This window comes from Corvus cornix, chromosome 22, assembly GCF_000738735.6.
Source record: "Corvus cornix cornix isolate S_Up_H32 chromosome 22, ASM73873v5, whole genome shotgun sequence".
NCBI lineage: Eukaryota > Metazoa > Chordata > Aves > Passeriformes > Corvidae > Corvus > Corvus cornix.
Window position 1 is genome coordinate 165,377 of NC_046351.1, and position 17,248 is coordinate 182,624.

The following is a 17,248-nucleotide window of genomic DNA, read 5'->3' on the forward strand; positions in this document are numbered from 1 at the left end:
CACTACTGAAATAACAAGAAAGAAAATTACGATGAGATTCAAAAAAGATTGTATTAAACTTTGCTGTGTACTAATTTGCATTTAAAACTATGGCATGCAACACCGTGAATGGTAGTGGAGATACGTGGTATGATAATGTTTATTAATTCTTTCTTTTTGTGAATCACGTGGTTGCTTGAAGTGTGACTGGTACTGGTTTTTAGTGTCAGAGAGCAACATCTGCATCTTCCTAATTATCTGTGAGTTTGAGCAGAATGGACTGTGTAGATGAAAATGTTTTAATTTATTTAATCTTAGAAGTCTTTCACTTGAAAATTTATGAAAACTTGTTTCTTTTTTTACCCTTGCATAGAAAGTAGGGGTGACTGGGCCTCCTGATCCGCAAGTCCGCTGCCCTTCTGTTATCGAATTTGGCAAGTACGAAATCCAGACCTGGTACTCCTCCCCATATCCACAGGAGTACTCGAGGTAGGACTCTTCTTTGTTCTTCTTCGGTGTTTATGGGAAAACTGTACTCGAGCAGGCATAGAAATCTGGTGGTTTCTACATTTTGGTGTCTGAAAGATTGTTCTGCTGTGCTGCACATATAGTTGCTTTGCTGTTCTCTTGCTTAAGAACTTTGCAAAGTGTCTAAACTGCAAACTCTTTTAACTTTATTCAGAAAGAGGAATGACTTACAAGGGCTATAGCTAGAGGAAGAAAATTAAGTGAAACTCTTTTTTCTGCCATTTAATAAGAACATGTGGTCTGTCATGAGGAATTACTCTAGCTGTACAAAGACATTCCTGCCCAAGCTAGGGTATATAAATGGAGTTAAATCACAAGAATTTTGGGAAACATGCATTCCAGTCGTTCATGTCAGTGTAGTATGTAAAACGGTTTTAAAGTAGATGGATAGGTGGTGATGTGACCCATCACTCAAGGGTATGTACATACAGCTGGGATGTCGGCTGTGATGATGAGGGAAAGAAGGGAATAGGAACTATTTATCTCATCCATCCTAGCATCATTAGTGCAAAACTGGGAGGGGTTACTGTTTTTTTCCTAGGATTTTAATCTATTTCTTCTGGCATAAGTTAGTAGTGTAAATGTAATTATGCAGGACATTAAGGGCTGTTTTTAAATACGCATTTGTTACAGAGTAAGTGTCATGACTTTAACTATGGTAAGGTGGTTTTGCCCTCATTAGCACATACACAAGGTCAGTGTATGTTGGGTATGTTCTTACCAAGTTCTCTATCGGCAGGAGTGAGGAATTTTGTATAAAAGTCTCTGCCTTCAGTCTCTGATCTTTCTCTGTCTTTGCTTACAGGCTACCGAAGTTGTACCTTTGTGAATTCTGTCTAAAATATATGAAAAGCAGGACTATTCTCCAACAGCATATGAAAAAATGTGGCTGGTTTCATCCTCCAGCCAATGAAATTTACAGAAAAAATAATATATCAGTCTTTGAGGTAAGTTAGAAAATGAAGCCGCTCACTTTTCTCTGTAAAATAGGGTCTTCAGCACCTAATCACATGATAAATTTTTCATAGTCCTAAAAATCTTCATTCTTGAAACACTTGAGTTTCCAAGAGTGAAGAGCAACAAGCAAGCATCCAGTAGGAACTGACCTTGTGTACAGATTATTCATCTGTAAAACACAGAAGACTCACTTTGTAAAAATCTGGTTTTTATATTTTGCGAAAATTAATTTTAAGTTGTCTCTTAAGCTACTGAATGTGACAGTGACTTGGTCACAGCCTTTATTCTGTGTAAGTTTTAAGTCCCTTGAGATGCTGCCTGTGACAGAGAAGTCTCTCACGTTAAGACGTTTCAAATGTGTGGGGATACTCAGGTGAAGCATGTCCTTGCATAACAGCAAATGGAGTGACAGAACTTCTCCTCATGTCTCTAAGGTTGATGGCAATGTCAGCACTATCTACTGCCAGAATTTGTGCTTGTTAGCTAAACTCTTCTTGGACCACAAGACTCTCTATTACGATGTGGAGCCATTTCTTTTCTATGTGCTGACACAGAATGATGTTAAGGGCTGTCACCTTGTTGGCTACTTTTCCAAGGTAAGTATTTGGGTACGAATTGTTTGGTATGGTGAGCAGTGCTGCTTTGGATTCTTTAAATTGTTGTAAAAGTTGTAACTTATGCTCTTGCATTTTATATAATAAATTATGTAACACAGGTATAGACAGCTGCTGCAACCAGGTTTTATTTCTATTACATTTGGAGACCACTTGGGTTAGTAAACTCAAGTTTCCTTTAATATTGAATAGCATATACTTGCTAAGGAACTTGTACTGCAGCTAATGGTTAAAAAAACTTTTCAAATTACTTCCTGCTCTTGGTGGAGATGGGGTAGTACTGTTTGTGAGATAGAACTGCTTGGTAATTCTGTTTCTCACCTTTTGTTCTGTATATACATTGTTTTCCAAACAAGTTTGGCAACTTTGCACCTGATTTGAAGCCTTTTATTTTTTTGAGGGAACAGGGCCATGATTTCAGATAGGACTTTTCTTAAGATTTTTATCCTTAATAATTTCAATTATTTTTAAGTAGTTTTATTTGAAGCTTTTTTTTTTAGTATTCAGAACAGCAGATTTGAGACTGGATTTTAGTATCTTATGCTTGTAATGTTTAAGGATTCACTGGAATGTTGCAATCTTTTGTAATGAATTTAGCTGCCTTCAGATTTATTCTTAGAATTCATCTTCTCTGCAGTCCATGTTCTTTACTGTATACTATCTAAGCAGAGGGTGATGTCAAATTTTCATTCTTTGTGCTTTTCTTAACTGAAATAATGGTAGAGTTTTAATATTGTCTCTTTGAAGGATTTCCTTGGCTTTATTGTTCCTCAGAAACTTTGACTGTGGCTTCCTAGCTCGCTTTTTGCTGTAGAACTACTTTTACAGAGCAACTTACAACTTCTGCTGTTTCTCGCTGATCTGTTTTTTCAATATGATGCTTTTTTTTCCAACAGGAAAAGCACTGCCAACAGAAGTACAATGTTTCCTGTATAATGATTCTTCCACAATACCAGCGAAAGGGCTATGGCAGGTTCCTAATTGACTTCAGTAAGGAACTTTTTCTTCACTTTTTTTTAGTCTGTCTTTTCATATTTTAAAGGACTTAACAGTAGAAGTGGATATTTTTCAAATTAAAACACATCTCAGGACAAAGGCTCCTGAAGCTCACAAAATCATCTGAACTTCACAGTTTATTCATTTTTTGGAACTTCAGTTCTAAAGACAAAATCGATCATTTTTCCTTTGATTCCGATGTTTTCTGTGTATGCAACTTAAGGTAGAAACTGAAGGCATGTGTCAGTATAGTGATTTTAGCCAAAGCTTGTCTTGTGCGTTTAGTTCCTTACACAGAAAGCCAGCTGTAAGACCGCATGCTCTGTGGTAATCTTCAGCAGCTTGAGTAGGTGAATGAGTGTCTCAAGCAGAAATGTCTTACATTTTAATTTAACTTTGAGAGCAACAAAACCAGACATACTTAAGCTCTGAATACTCAAGAAATTCTCAGATTCCTACATGTATCTTAGCAAGGTCATAGGAAACTTCCCCCTAACTATACATTGTTTATTATGCCTACAGCAATTTAATACAGCCCTCCCTGCGGACATACAGATTTTAGAGTTAATGTTAATGTTATGGTAGAGCAACAGTGAGAAGGCACATTTGTCATCTTCGTCCATCCACCCCTCTTTGTCTCACTAGGTAGAATATAACCTCTCGGCCTTTATTGAACCTGTGTAATGTTATCACAGTCTTAAATTAATGAAATCTCTGCAAATAGAGCTTGGTACTCTCCAGTATGGTCGTGAAGTTTGACAGAAGAGAATTTTCAAGAAAATTTTTAGTCGTATTAGTTTTAAGAGTATGTTTTTCCTCTGTCATTTCCAAAATTGCTATTGCAATTGTGCTTCAGGCTTGGTATAGTTTCTAGGTAGGTACCTGCTGCCATCTCGTGGCATTGCCATAGTCAGTGTCTGATGGCAGCAGAGCTCAGAAATCTCATACTTGATCATTGAATAATGGGAGTTTAAACAAAGAGATAAAAAATTGGCCCGACACCTGTAAGTATCTGTCAGAGTTCTCATCTACATCTTGTAGGCAGCACTAAGCTATTGTATGAGGCCTTTGTAGAAGTTGGGGTAGAAACAGAAGCTAATGTTTTGAAACCTTTTTTATTGTGTTTCTTTAGGCTATTTGCTTTCGAAGCGTGAGGGTCAAGCAGGATCACCAGAGAAGCCCCTGTCAGACCTGGGGCGCCTGTCATATATGGCTTACTGGAAAAGTGTAATATTGGAGTGCCTTTATCATCAACGTGACAAGCAATTAAGCATCAAGAAATTGAGTAAGCTGACTGGAATCTGCCCTCAAGATATCACTTCCACTCTGCATCACCTACGAATGCTTGACTTCCGTAGTGATCAGTGAGTACAGGAGTCCTGTTGTAATCCCACATACCTTCAGATGTATTTCATTGAAATTTAATGGTGTTTGAAGACAAGTCACATCTTGGTACTCATGTGCAATGCAAGAATCATTCAGTGCCAAAGCTGGCTCAGATGTCCAGCTGTGTAGCACTGTAGATGTGGAATTCTGAGTAATTTGCTGCTGTGAGAGAGAGCAAGTTGGTCTCTTGGTCATGTTTTCTTGGGATCCCTCAGCAAAATCCGTCTAATACACTCACAAAACAGAGCAAAGAACAGCAACTTTCCTTCTCTAGAGGCAGATCTGCTCCTTACTTTCAGTGAGCAGACAGTTGTTTCCCTCCTTTTCTCTATGTCTCAAAAATGCCATAAACTGTGTGGATTAACGTGGAGTGCTTGAAGAGTGGGACAGATCACTGGGAGAGGTGAAGTGTGTTGGTATAGAATAGAGGTAGCCTGCTTGCTCAGCTGACAAGTTAGGTGAAATACTGTGAATTAGTCTTGTTTCAGACCATAGCGGTTTGGTGAGTGGGGTTGTATTCTATTGTGTTTTGTGTTAAAGTTGAAACTTACTTGGAAAACTTGAGGATAGTTTTATGTCCTCATCTCACAATATACCTTTAACCGGTGATATTTCTCTCAGACCCCTAAATAAAATGCACTATGGTAGTGGGAATGCAACTTTTCTTGAGCAGTCCTTTTATTTCGCTTTGGTAGCTTTCACCTTATGTTGTCCATTCCCCAAATGGCGTATCCCTTGTCCATAATAAAAATGATACTCTGCAGCTGAATGTTACACATGGAAGGATAATGGCTTCACCATTAACAAGAAGTGGAAAGAATTTTAGCATTTCCTCAGTCGTGAGATGCTTTCTCTGGTAGTCAGATGGTACTGCAAATTGTACTATTTTAATGAGCTTCTGTTCTCTCTGAAGTTACTTGTGGCAGCACTGATTGAGAGTATACAGATTTTTCTGTAATATATCTGTTTCACATAACAACATGTACGGTATGTCACCTGTTATTGATCAGAGTATTATTGCTGTTCAGATTTGTGATCATTCGTCGTGAGAAGCTTATCCAGGAACACATGGCAAAGCTCAGAACTAACGTCCGACCTATCGATGTGGATGCAGAATGTCTGCGTTGGACACCTGTTATAGTTTCCAACTCAGTTGTCTCTGAAGATGAAGAAGAGGAAACAGAAGATGGGGAAAATGAAGAGCAACAAAAGCAGAAAGAAAAGGATCCAGAGACCAGTGTAAGAGTGAATCTCTTATTTCTGTGTGGCATGTAGTTTATACTTAATGCTTTTGCAGGCTGCTCTAACAACATTTCATATGTGAAGCTTGCGCATTTGTCATAATCATAAAAAGCAGTGCAGTCATGGTTAGTTTATGTATCTTTATGGTTTCAGATTAGAAAATAAATAGAGAAAACATCGAGGCATAGTCTGGAGAAAATCCTTGAAGGGGTTGCACTCTCGCATCAGGTGATGAGCGCTGACTAGAATACTAAGAGGCAAATTATCTGCTGTTACTGTATTTACATTAATTGTACATTTTAATGGAAAAACAGCTTCAAGTTTTTCTTACTTTTTTCTTGAAAATTGCACAAATACTGTGAATGTAGCAGGGTGAAGTTAGCGTTCTAGCACACCACTGAATGGCTGACTGAAGTGACTTGTTGGGAAGCTAAGTGAGGTGTATTATCACCTGTGAGGAAAGGAGTAGCAAGTAGCACTACAGGAATCTCTTAAAGGTCAAGTCTTTTTTTTAATCTTGTATTTTTAAAGGACACTTCGGCTAAACTTTTCTGACTTTTTGCTCAAAAGCTTTTGTGGAATCAAATTCAGGATAGACATTTATGCGTAAATAGGAAGTATGAAATATATTTGTTTTTATTTAAATCAGATGGTAAAATCTGTGTCATGGGAGAAGAAAGAGCAAGAGCCTTACTCACCAACAGAGAGTGAAAAAAAGCCAGACATTGTTGCTCCAGCCAATTCTGCACGACCAAACAAGCACATTTTTCCCCTGGATAGTCTTCCTGCAAACAGTCAGCCATCACGAAGAGGTCGATGGAACCGGAAGAGCAAAAAACTTCCTGAGCCCTTTTGCGAGAAGGAGCCAGTAATGCCCGCCGAGGACAAAACAGCAGTTCCCAGTGGACGATGCAGTGAGTGTGAGGAAAAATCAGCAGCCTCACGAGGCCGGTGCAGTGACTGTGAGGAGAAGTCAGTGGCCTTGCAAGGAAGATGTGGTGAGTGTGAAGAGAAATCTCCAGCCTCGAGAGGCCGGTATGCTGAAGATGAGGAAAAATCTGCAGTTTCCCAGGGACAGTATGGCAAAGGTGAAAAATCTGCTATTCCCCGTCGGCAGCAGAGTGAAGGTATGGAAAGGTGGAGGGGGCAGTTGAAAAAGAACACAGAGCCACTGAAATGCAGATTCCCAGAGGACTGCGACAGATTACCCCGGCGCTACAGTGATAGTGATAGGGCACTTCTGAGGTGTTTTAGTGAGAGTAGTGAGGAGGAAGATGATGAGCCTGTGAGTCCTCGATCAAGCTCTCCACCTGTTCTCACCAAGCCAACATTGAAACGAAAGGTGTGTGCCTTATTTCTTGTTGTTTCTGACTATGTTATCCAGTCGGTTTTGTCAGTATGTTGGGGCTTTCTGAAGGATGGTGCAGTTCACGAGGTCTGTATTAAGTGTACAGGGAGCACTTGTTCAGTGTTCCAGAACTCTCTCTGCAGGGTACTTCCTGCTGACTTTTTTTAGTGGTGGTTTTTGGTGAATCAGAGGTAGGAGTTTGAGGGTTTTTTGATTCTAGCTTCTATCTTGTGCTTTTAATTTTTTTTCTAACTTAGTTATTAAAGTTTTACTCAGTAATGCAAAATAGAAACAGATACAGTCCTAGTTATGAAAGAAGCTTACAAAACAAATGCTCTCTAAACAACTGAAATCAGAGTGTAAAGTCTTTGAAATTATTTACCATGGAGATGTGAATTCTGTCAATGTATCTAAGCAAATCCTTTCTTCATGGGATGCTGCACTAAAAAGTTCTCTTCTGTATCATTTTTGCACCTTATTCTAAGCTGTTCACATCTGTGTTGTAGTGTGTCTAAACTTCCAGCTGTTACGGATGGGCTGTTCACTTCAGCTGCTTAAATTCTAACTAGTGGCAGGTGCCAGTCACTATTTCTAGTGAATTCTGGATTCTAGAGTGGAACTCTCTGCTGTTCATGTTTTGTATTTATCTAGTGTTTTATTTCTACTGCACATGATAAAATGTCTTCTCTTTTCCCACCTTCCACTTTCAGAAACCAATTCTTCATCGGAAGAGGCGTGTCCGCAAGCGTAAGCACCACAACAGCAGTGTTGTCACTGAAACAATCTCAGAAACCACAGAAGTGCTGGATGAACCATTTGAGGACTCAGACTCTGAACGACCAATGCCCCGATTAGAGCCTACGTTTGAGATTGAGGAGGAGGAGGAGGAAGAGGAGGAGGAGGACGAAGAGGAGGAGAGTGAACTTTCATCCAGTGGATACTTTCGGCACTTAGCCCCACCAGACACACTCAGGCATAGACCCTCTTCTAAGAGGAAGTCCAGAGATGAGGAGGAGTCTGATGACAATAATGGTATGTTTGGTGGTACACTGGTGAAAGTTTGATAGATTGTATTGGATGATAACAGCTCATGACAGAACCAGCTGCTTTCTTTGGGTTGTAACTTCCAGCTGAAATGTAGGTTAGGCATAAATTACCAGTCAAACCAGTCTCAGACATTCCCTAGTTTTATGAAAATGTGCTGCATATATTTAACTATCTTATTGGCAATGACCTGATCCCAGGCTATCCTTTTGATTCAGCTTTCCTAATGGAATTGGTATCTGTGATTGTGGAAAAACCTATGCAGCAGAGTCACTTACAGAAATAAAACGGAAATGAACTGGCAAGCCCCCGGTTTTCCATAACAAAGGGAAATATTAAATTGTCTCTTCTGACATCCTCTTCTTCATCACATTGCATGTTCACCCTCTCAGCTTCTCATACCTCCTTAAAGTTCTCTGAACCTTCAGTTCATAAAACAAGATAATTTGGTTGTGACTGGTTGCTTAGAGTCCACTGACAATTCAGAAGAAGCATCTGTCATTCAGGTACTCCATTAGCAATCTTCTTTATGGCTGTTAGATGTCCAGTTGTTTTGATGGGCTACATAGTGCAAGGCAGTCGGCGAAATAAAAATGAACAACTGTGTGAAAAACAAATATGGTGCCATTATCCCACAAGAAAAAATTGTTACCTCATTAATTTATGGCTTTCAATTAGGCTGTGGTTACCAGAGAAGAATTTTTCTTTAAAAGTACTTTAATACTAAAAGCATTAATATGATAATAGCCAGGTTTACTTTCTATTTAGCATCAGTTACCCTTACATCCTTACTACAGCATATAACTATGTAGATTTAGTGCAAACATGTGCTTACAGCATTAAGTTTCCTTAGTGGGAATACATGCACAGTCATCTTATACCATTGGTATAAGATACAATTTTTTAAAATTCTATTGTGATTAGATTACTCATTAAATACATTTTTGTGATACTCCAGCACTATTAACAAGCCTATGGAGTCGGAGACAGATCTGTTAGATCGGTTGTTTTAAGTATTTTTCATTTGTGCTCTTCTGAATATGCAGATCTCTTTAGAGATTCCACTGATGTATATTCTTTCATAAAATAAATCAGTGATTTTTAACCATCTTTTGCAGACTACAGATAGTCCATTAAGTGCCCAGGGATCAAAAATGGTACTTGGAAAGCCACTGTATTAACTGACATCCATTTTATACTACAGTGATAAATTTCTGGCTCACCAACTTTATAAATATTTGTCATTTAGTGTTTTCTGTTCCCTTGTCTCACTTCTGTTGCTTTTTTTTTTTCCTCATGAGCTTCTGCAAATTGGTCAGAGCCTCTGAAGTAATAAAGTAGTAACCATATTGTTTTAGGGTATTGCAGCTCCTGACATCACATCTCTGTTGGCTGCTTTTGTCTTCAGTGTAGATGCCTTTGCACATACATGTTAAAACTGTAATGCCCTTAGAGAAAATACAGTGTGCTGTCAGTTACCTAAACATGTTCATCATAAACGGCTGGCTTTTTATTTTGATAAAAACATTAGGCTAGGTGGCGGGGACAGCACTGCCTTATGACACTTCAAAAATACAGTGTTGCAGCAATTAACAAATGGTTCAGATTTAGCCTATTTTAGTCATAACTATGAGGTAGGAGTGTTTATAGGAATCTTAGAATTTTTTTGGAGGTTCTCCCATCACTACAGAAGCCTACTTTTGACTTCTTTTTTTCTTTTCTTTTTTTAACTTTCTGACTTGGGGCCAGATTTTTCTGCTGAGAACTTAATGTCTAGCTGAGGCAATCCATTGAAAGTGTTTTAATATTTCGCTGAAATGCATCATTGTGGTTTCTCAAATGGGTGTCTGATGAGAATTTGGATTGGTTCTGACTGCTGTCAGGGCAGCAGTGAGAATGGATAGTGTAGGGTGGTGATTTGAGGCCAGTTTTTAGTAAGGGTTAGACGTTCTGGAAGACAGAAGGTGTTCTGTGGTGTCAAAAACAAAGTTTGTTTCTCTATATTCTACCAAATCTGTGCAATTTGAGTAGTGTTGTGTAGGGGAAGATGAAGCTTGGTAATGGCTGGGCTGTATTATTTTGCTTTTCCTAGTTCTACGTGCAAGTTTTACTGTGAATGTGGTAAATCTAATCCTCTGTAGTAGATACGAAATGTGAAAGACAGGGAAGAGAAATAGTGATGGCTTTTTTTTTAAGAGGTGGGTTTTATTTCTAAGGGTTTAAGTGTTAATGCTTTAATAAGTATTATGAAAATAGTGTTACCTTCTTCCTGTACAACAGTATGCTGGCTGACTGGCAGATCCTTTCTTTTCTTTATGCACATTCCAAATACTTCTTTTTGGATGACATAAGGAGTTACTGATTTTTTAATTCATTTTTTAATACCCAGAATTTTTTCAGAATGCTTTTCATTGGAGGGAGGTATTTAAAGTAAATGCCTGTCTGAGCAAAGGGCAAGAATAACTCCCCTTTATACAGATGTATAAAATGTCACTGACTGTCCTAATTGACAGGTTCAAACCAAAATTAATTCAGGGAATGCCTTATACTATTCAGTAAGTTCTCAGTAAGCAATCACATTCCTTTCTGGCTGTATAAGCTCTGAACCTATTTGAGTGTTTGGAAATCACTGAAATTCAAATCTTGCTTCATCAAATAAAAGATGAAAGAGAAATTCAGCTTCTTGTTAATGATTCCTTCAATTAAAAAAATTACTAGCCAAATCCAGGCATCTGTGTATTTCTGTTGGCATTAAAAAGCATAAAGCTGTGAAAAAAGAGAAAGTATTTCCTTTCTTAAGCAGATGCCCAGATCTAAATGGAAACATGCTTTTATTGCAACTTCATATGTTCCCCTACACTGCAACCCGTTCATTTGTGAACATATTTTATAAATAAAATTTGTCTTCTCGCTTAGAGCTATTTGAATTGTGTATTAAAGGCTCAGAGCTTTGAACACAGAAAATCTTGAAAATGTTGATGTTCTTCGAAAATGTAATGTGCAACATGCTGCTAATGAGCAGACCTTGATCCTTCTAAGCTAATATTTCTAAGCTAGGCTAATATTGAAGTTGATAAATACATTGGGCATGCTTGGGAAAGCTTCCCTGAATGCTTAGGTCAAACAAAAATGTTTGAACAGTGTCTTTCAATTTGTATTTTCAGGTAACCCACCCTTGAAACCATTACCTATGCTGAGGAATAATGAAGCAAAGGATTCTTCACTTGAGCCAGATACTTCCACACCTATGAAAAAGAAGAAGGGATGGCCAAAAGGGAAAAGCCGAAAACCAGTCCACTGGAAGAAAAGACCTGGTCGAAAACCAGGTTTTAAACTGAGCCGGGAAGATGTGCCACCATCAGTTCAGGATGAAATAGGTGATGAAGCAGTAGCTAATTCAAAACCAGGGCGTAAGGCCAAAATTTCAGATAAAGAAGAACGTGTTGAGCAGAAAGACCTGCCTCTCACTGAGGAGAGGAAAGAGGAAGATGTGAATATGGAAGCAGAAGAGGTAGGAGAGGGAGAAGAGGAAGATACAGCAAGCGGTGAAGCAAGAGCAGTTTCTCCTGTGGACAGCAACAGCAGTCCAGTGCCAGAAGTAAAAGAGCCTGAGATAGAAGAGGAAGTAGAGGAGAAGCCACGGATTTTAGAAGAGCAGAGGCAATCAGAAGAAGAGCAGCAAGAATTAGACGAACCTGAGCACGACCATGAGGAAGAAGAGGAAGTTGCAGTAGTGACAAATCAAAACGAAGATCATGATGCTGATGATGAAGATGATGGTCATCCGGAGTCTCTGAAGAAAAAAGAATTGGAGGAACAGCCTGTTAAAGAAGGGGTGAAGGAGGAGCCTCAGGTGCAAGAATGTTTTTTAGAAACAAGCATACCAAGCAGTAGAGCAGATGCAAAAGAAAAAGATGAAGCAGAGGCAGATTCTGAGGAAGAGCAGGCTTCCAATGAGACATCAGTGGGCTCAGAGCATGTCCCTGGGTCTGAAGATGATCATGAAGAAGAGCAAAGTAATAAAGAGGGGTTAATTGAATTAAAGGAAGAGGAAGAGATTCCTCATAGTGAACTAGATCTTGAAACTGTTCAAGCTGTCCAGTCCTTGACACAGGAGGAAAGCAATGAGCATGATGTAGCTTACCAGGACTGTGAAGAAACTCTTGCAGCTTGTCAGACTTTGCAGAGTTATACCCAAACTGAGGAGGATCCTCAGATATCAATGGTTGAAGATTGCCAGGCCTCAGAACACAACAGTCCAATATCCTCTGTTCAGTCCCACCCCAGCCAGTCTGTGCGTTCTGTCAGCAGCCCAAATGTGCCTGCTCTGGAGAGCAGTTACACACAGATAAGTCCTGAACAAGGATCCCTGTCCGCACCCTCTATGCAGAACATGGAGACCAGCCCCATGATGGATGTGCCTTCAGTATCGGACCACTCTCAGCAGGTGGTGGATAGTGGCTTCAGTGACCTTGGCAGCATTGAGAGCACTACAGAGAATTATGAAAACCCCAGCAGCTATGACTCCACTATGGGAGGCAGCATTTGTGGAAATAACTCTTCCCAGAGCAGCTGTTCATATGGAGGACTGTCTTCTTCTAGCAGCCTCACACAGAACAGTTGTGTTGTCACTCAGCAAATGGCAAACATTGGCAGCAGTTGCAGCATGATGCAGCAAAACAGTGTCCAGCCTGCAGCAAACTGTAATATCAAGTCACCTCAGAGCTGTGTAGTAGAAAGGCCCCCAAGTAACCAGCAACCAACAACACAGCCACAACAGCAGCAGCCTCAGTCCCAGCAGCCACAGCCCCCACCTCCACCCCAGCAGCAACCTCCATTATCTCAGTGTAGCATGAACAACAGCTTCACCCCAGCACCTATGATCATGGAAATACCTGAATCAGGCAGCACTGGTAACATAAGTATCTATGAGAGGATTCCAGGAGATTTTGGTGCTGGGAGCTATTCACAACCATCAGCCACATTCAGTTTAGCCAAGTTGCAGCAGCTGACAAACACCATTATGGACCCTCATGCCATGCCTTATAGCCATTCTCCTGCTGTGACTTCCTATGCAACCAGCGTTTCTCTTTCCAACACAGGGCTGGCTCAGCTGGCTCCCTCTCACCCCCTGGCCGGCACCCCACAAGCACAAGCCACTATGACACCCCCACCAAACCTGGCATCCACCACCATGAACCTCACATCACCTCTGCTTCAGTGTAATATGTCTGCTACCAATATTGGTATTCCCCATACCCAGAGGCTGCAGGGGCAGATGCCAGTCAAGGGGCACATTTCCATCCGCTCCAAATCAGCCCCCCTGCCCTCAGCAACCGCACACCAGCAGCAGCTGTACGGCCGCAGCCCCCCAGCCGTCGCCATGCAGGCTGGGCCTCGGACCTTGGCCGTGCAGCGGGGCATGAACATGGGAGTCAACCTGATGCCAACCACCCCGTACAACGTGAACTCCATGAATATGAACACCCTGAATGCCATGAACAGCTACAGAATGACACAGCCCATGATGAACAGCAGTTACCATAGTAACCCTGCCTACATGAATCAGACAGCACAGTATCCTATGCAGATGCAGATGGGAATGATGGGGAGCCAGGCCTATACCCAGCAGCCTATGCAGCCAAATCCTCATGGAAACATGATGTACACTGGCCCCTCCCATCACAGCTACATGAATGCTGCTGGGGTGCCCAAGCAGTCTCTTAATGGACCATACATGAGAAGATGAGCAAGATCAACTTGCATCCTAAAAAACTGAAATAAATATAAATAAAGGAACCTTTTATACTGACGAACCAGAGAAAATGGACCTTTTTCCAGTTAAAATATTGCTGTAGATTTAGAGGGATTTTCTTTGGTTTATTTTATTTTTTAGGAAGCCTGGTCTTTATTTTTTTGATGTTTGTTTGTTTGTTTGTTTTTCTTTTCTTCACAATCGTCAAACATTTTACAGCTAAAATCACTTAACAGATGTTTTTTAGAGGGGAAACATGCACAAAATCTTTTCATAATTTAAAAAGAGCCTTACTTTGCTGACAAAGTGGACAGACTATGTGTAACGTGAAATCATCTTCCTAAATTTTTTTTCAATGTATGTCCTTTTCCCTCCCCTGTGCCCCTCTGTATGCAGTTTCTAGTGCTGCAGGCATGTAAAATGTTTGATATCTCAAAGAATAACAACCCTTCCCTTTAAACCCCACCTAACATTTCCTACTTCTAGCAGGAGGCACTTATTGGGAGATTTGGAAGGGGACACAGAGGATAAATGAAGATCTTTATTTCTGCAAGTCAGGAAAAATCTTTAATTTTCCTTGACTCCCTCACCCTCAGTAAAATTTGGAGTTAGGTGGAAACAATAAACTATTCACATTGGTGTTTTTGTAGATGAGTTAATTGAAATTGTATGTTTTATGCTGAAAATATAATGTAACTTTAAAATGATCCCATTCACCACCCAGACATGCACGTGAACACACATGTGCATGCATGCACACATGTTCTGTCACTGAACTGCTGGAAGCATCTCAAAAGAGAACTTGTTTTGTATCCCTTCGGCAGTCGTGAAGAGGACAGGGTGGGTAATGGTCTGTTAGGACAAGAAAATAGTTACAGGCTCTTCTGGTGACCTGCGAGTCAGCCACAGCTCTGAGATCCCAGACTGCTTTAGTACATACGTGGAAATGCTGAGGGTTTTGGTTCTGAGCCTTTGAGTCAGACTGAGCTCAGAAGCAGCTGTTTCCAGTTAATCTCTTGGCTTGGGAAGTGGTGGAAGATAAAGTGTGCATTTGGTGACTGGGATGAGAACCCTGTGGTGTCCTTGTCACTCTTCCCATTCCTGGTCTGCGGTAGGAAGTTGCTGAATGTGCCGCTTTCTGGGGGTCAGTGATGTTTTTCCTGATTCTCTTACTGTGTTTGATATCCATTTTATAGGAATAGCCACACATTTGATCTAGTGTGGGAAAAGAAGGGAATCGGCCTCTTACAGCAGTGAAACCGTCCCAACACTGTAGCAGGATCTAGGCGGCAGGATTTTGCTGTTTATTACTGCAAAATCCAATTTACATTAATTTTGGCTACACTGCTGGCATGTCACCCAATACAAAAAGGGACAGCCCTTTAATGTAAAGTTCTTTTTTTATTGTATATGAAGTAGAAATACAGACACATTAATAAGACTAATTCCTTTTGTTTTTAAACCAAAAGAATCTAAAAGTTGGGGTTTCTTCAGATGCACTAAAATGGACTTTCCTCCAGTAACTGCTAACCATAAAAGGCAGAATTCAAAGGACTTCCACTTTTTATTTCTGTTTAGTTTTGAGCATGTACAAGGCTGTGTAGGACCCCATTTCTCTGTATATACTATTCCAGTTCCAAATAACCCGTGTAGAAAGCGCACTGTGCTGCCCTCTCTTCTTAGATCTTCAGCTGTGTCGCTGCTTCCTGGGGGTGGGGGTGGGTCTGAGACAGGAGGAGAAGCTGTTGAAACGAGGGCCATGAATTCAGTTTGTTTGCCTTTATGTTTGGTTTGGTTTTGTATGGGTTTTTTTATCAATTGGGCAGCTCCCTTTTCCACAAACCTTTGTGACTGTAGAACTATTGTAGAAAAAAAAAAGTTCTTTTCTATATATAAAAAGAAATTATCCAGCGCAGTAATATTGGTACCTACCATTTTTTCACTTCTGTTTAAAAAAAAAAATGTATTTTTAGCAAGATAACTTGGGTAATCTTCTAAAAGAAATTAAAAAAAATCTCACTGTTAGTGACTTCGATGCCTTTTAAAAATAAGAGCTTTTTCATTTCATTCCATCTTTAAAATTTTTTATCTTTGTTGTAGAATATTAAAAACTATTTTAAGAAAGATAAAATTCTCTTTAAAGAGATCTCTAGAGTGTGTGAATAGGAGCTCCAGATGCCTCTAAAAGCCGCATGTACAAATGAAGCTGAGTCTATTCCTGTCTGTTTATATTTGCTTTTCCTGTTTTGTAACCTCTTTGTACTTTGTTCATGGTGACTTGTAAGCTAAGGGGAAGGGGGTGCCTAGATGCCTTTGTAATTCTTCATGTCATACGCTCCTGGCTGGATGGTCTCCCTTCCTCTCCTTGTATGTAATATCACTTTTTTTTCCCCTTTCTAGCAAGTACTTTCAAAAGAACTCTGTACATTTTAACATAAAAAAATAAATTATGTTGAGCCATTTTGGATGTCAGTTGTGCGTGTAGATTTTTTTTCTTCCATTTGAGTGGTGAATGCTGTCCCTGATACTTAGTCCTGGGAGTATGATTCCCTGTGGGCCTTTTCACCTGAAAGAGAGGTCATACTTGGAATTCACTTATGAGATCTCGTGTTCATGTTAATTTTTATCTAGAATTTCTAATTAGAGAAAAATTAAGAAAAACAAACTTGAAGCTTCTCCAGAAATCACCACCTTCAAATGCCTCTCTGCCGGGGCTGCCCCAAACCCAAGTGTGGTCCTGGTTTTTGTCAGCTTCAGTTTTTAATTTTGACTTGCGTCCTTTAAAACTGGCCGTGTGTGTTTGAAGTTTCCCCCACGCCCTTCAGCTGCTCTTTCATCTGTAATGAGAACCTCGTATAGGAGGAGAACGAGCCATTTTACCCAGCAAGGTTTGCCCTGCAGCTTTAAGGCACAATTGGGTCATTGTGGTGCCATCCCGCTCCGTCGCTGCACATTCTCCGCAAGCTCAGAGCTCTGACAACGCTAGAGGGAAGCACAGTTCCAGCGTGTGTGTGATCGATGCCAGAGTTTGTTTCCCTGTGACAAGCATGATAAGCCTCGGGACAAGAACCACTGCCTCAGCCTCCTGTGGTCCGAGGGCTGGCCCGAGCCATATAAAGACCCAGTGGCCACCAGAACCTTCCAAAGGCTTTTCCACAGACATGCTGTCACAAGGTTGTCTTCGAGAAGGCAAGCTGTTTATAAAAAGCATTATTTGATCAAACAGGCTGCATTGTTAACTGGTTGTTAATTAAAAAAGAGCAACAAAAAACCCAGCCTCGGTTTGTGTGCGCTAACTTGACGACAGCCACACTTGGGAGCCATGAACAAGGTGACCTCTTTTTCAAAATCTTGTCCAACAAACTATCAAATCCTACCATTAGAGAATGACTAAATAGG

General features: G+C 40.3%; 1 protein-coding gene across 2 annotated transcripts in view; it reads left to right on the forward strand.

Annotated features, from left to right (window-relative positions):
• KAT6A (lysine acetyltransferase 6A) overlaps nucleotides 1-16,321 on the forward strand; it is a 39,171-nt gene extending 22,850 nt beyond the window's left edge. For both annotated transcript variants that reach the window (XM_039564240.1, XM_039564241.1), the window contains 9 exons: nucleotides 353-468; nucleotides 1,313-1,454; nucleotides 1,899-2,060; nucleotides 2,975-3,068; nucleotides 4,207-4,438; nucleotides 5,489-5,699; nucleotides 6,352-7,044; nucleotides 7,761-8,082; nucleotides 11,259-16,321. In XM_039564240.1, the coding sequence (XP_039420174.1) occupies nucleotides 353-468; nucleotides 1,313-1,454; nucleotides 1,899-2,060; nucleotides 2,975-3,068; nucleotides 4,207-4,438; nucleotides 5,489-5,699; nucleotides 6,352-7,044; nucleotides 7,761-8,082; nucleotides 11,259-13,843 (4,557 nt within the window). In that variant the 3' untranslated portion in view covers nucleotides 13,844-16,321. The remainder of the gene's footprint in view (nucleotides 1-352; nucleotides 469-1,312; nucleotides 1,455-1,898; nucleotides 2,061-2,974; nucleotides 3,069-4,206; nucleotides 4,439-5,488; nucleotides 5,700-6,351; nucleotides 7,045-7,760; nucleotides 8,083-11,258) is intronic.
• The last annotated feature ends 927 nt before the right edge of the window (nucleotides 16,322-17,248 follow it).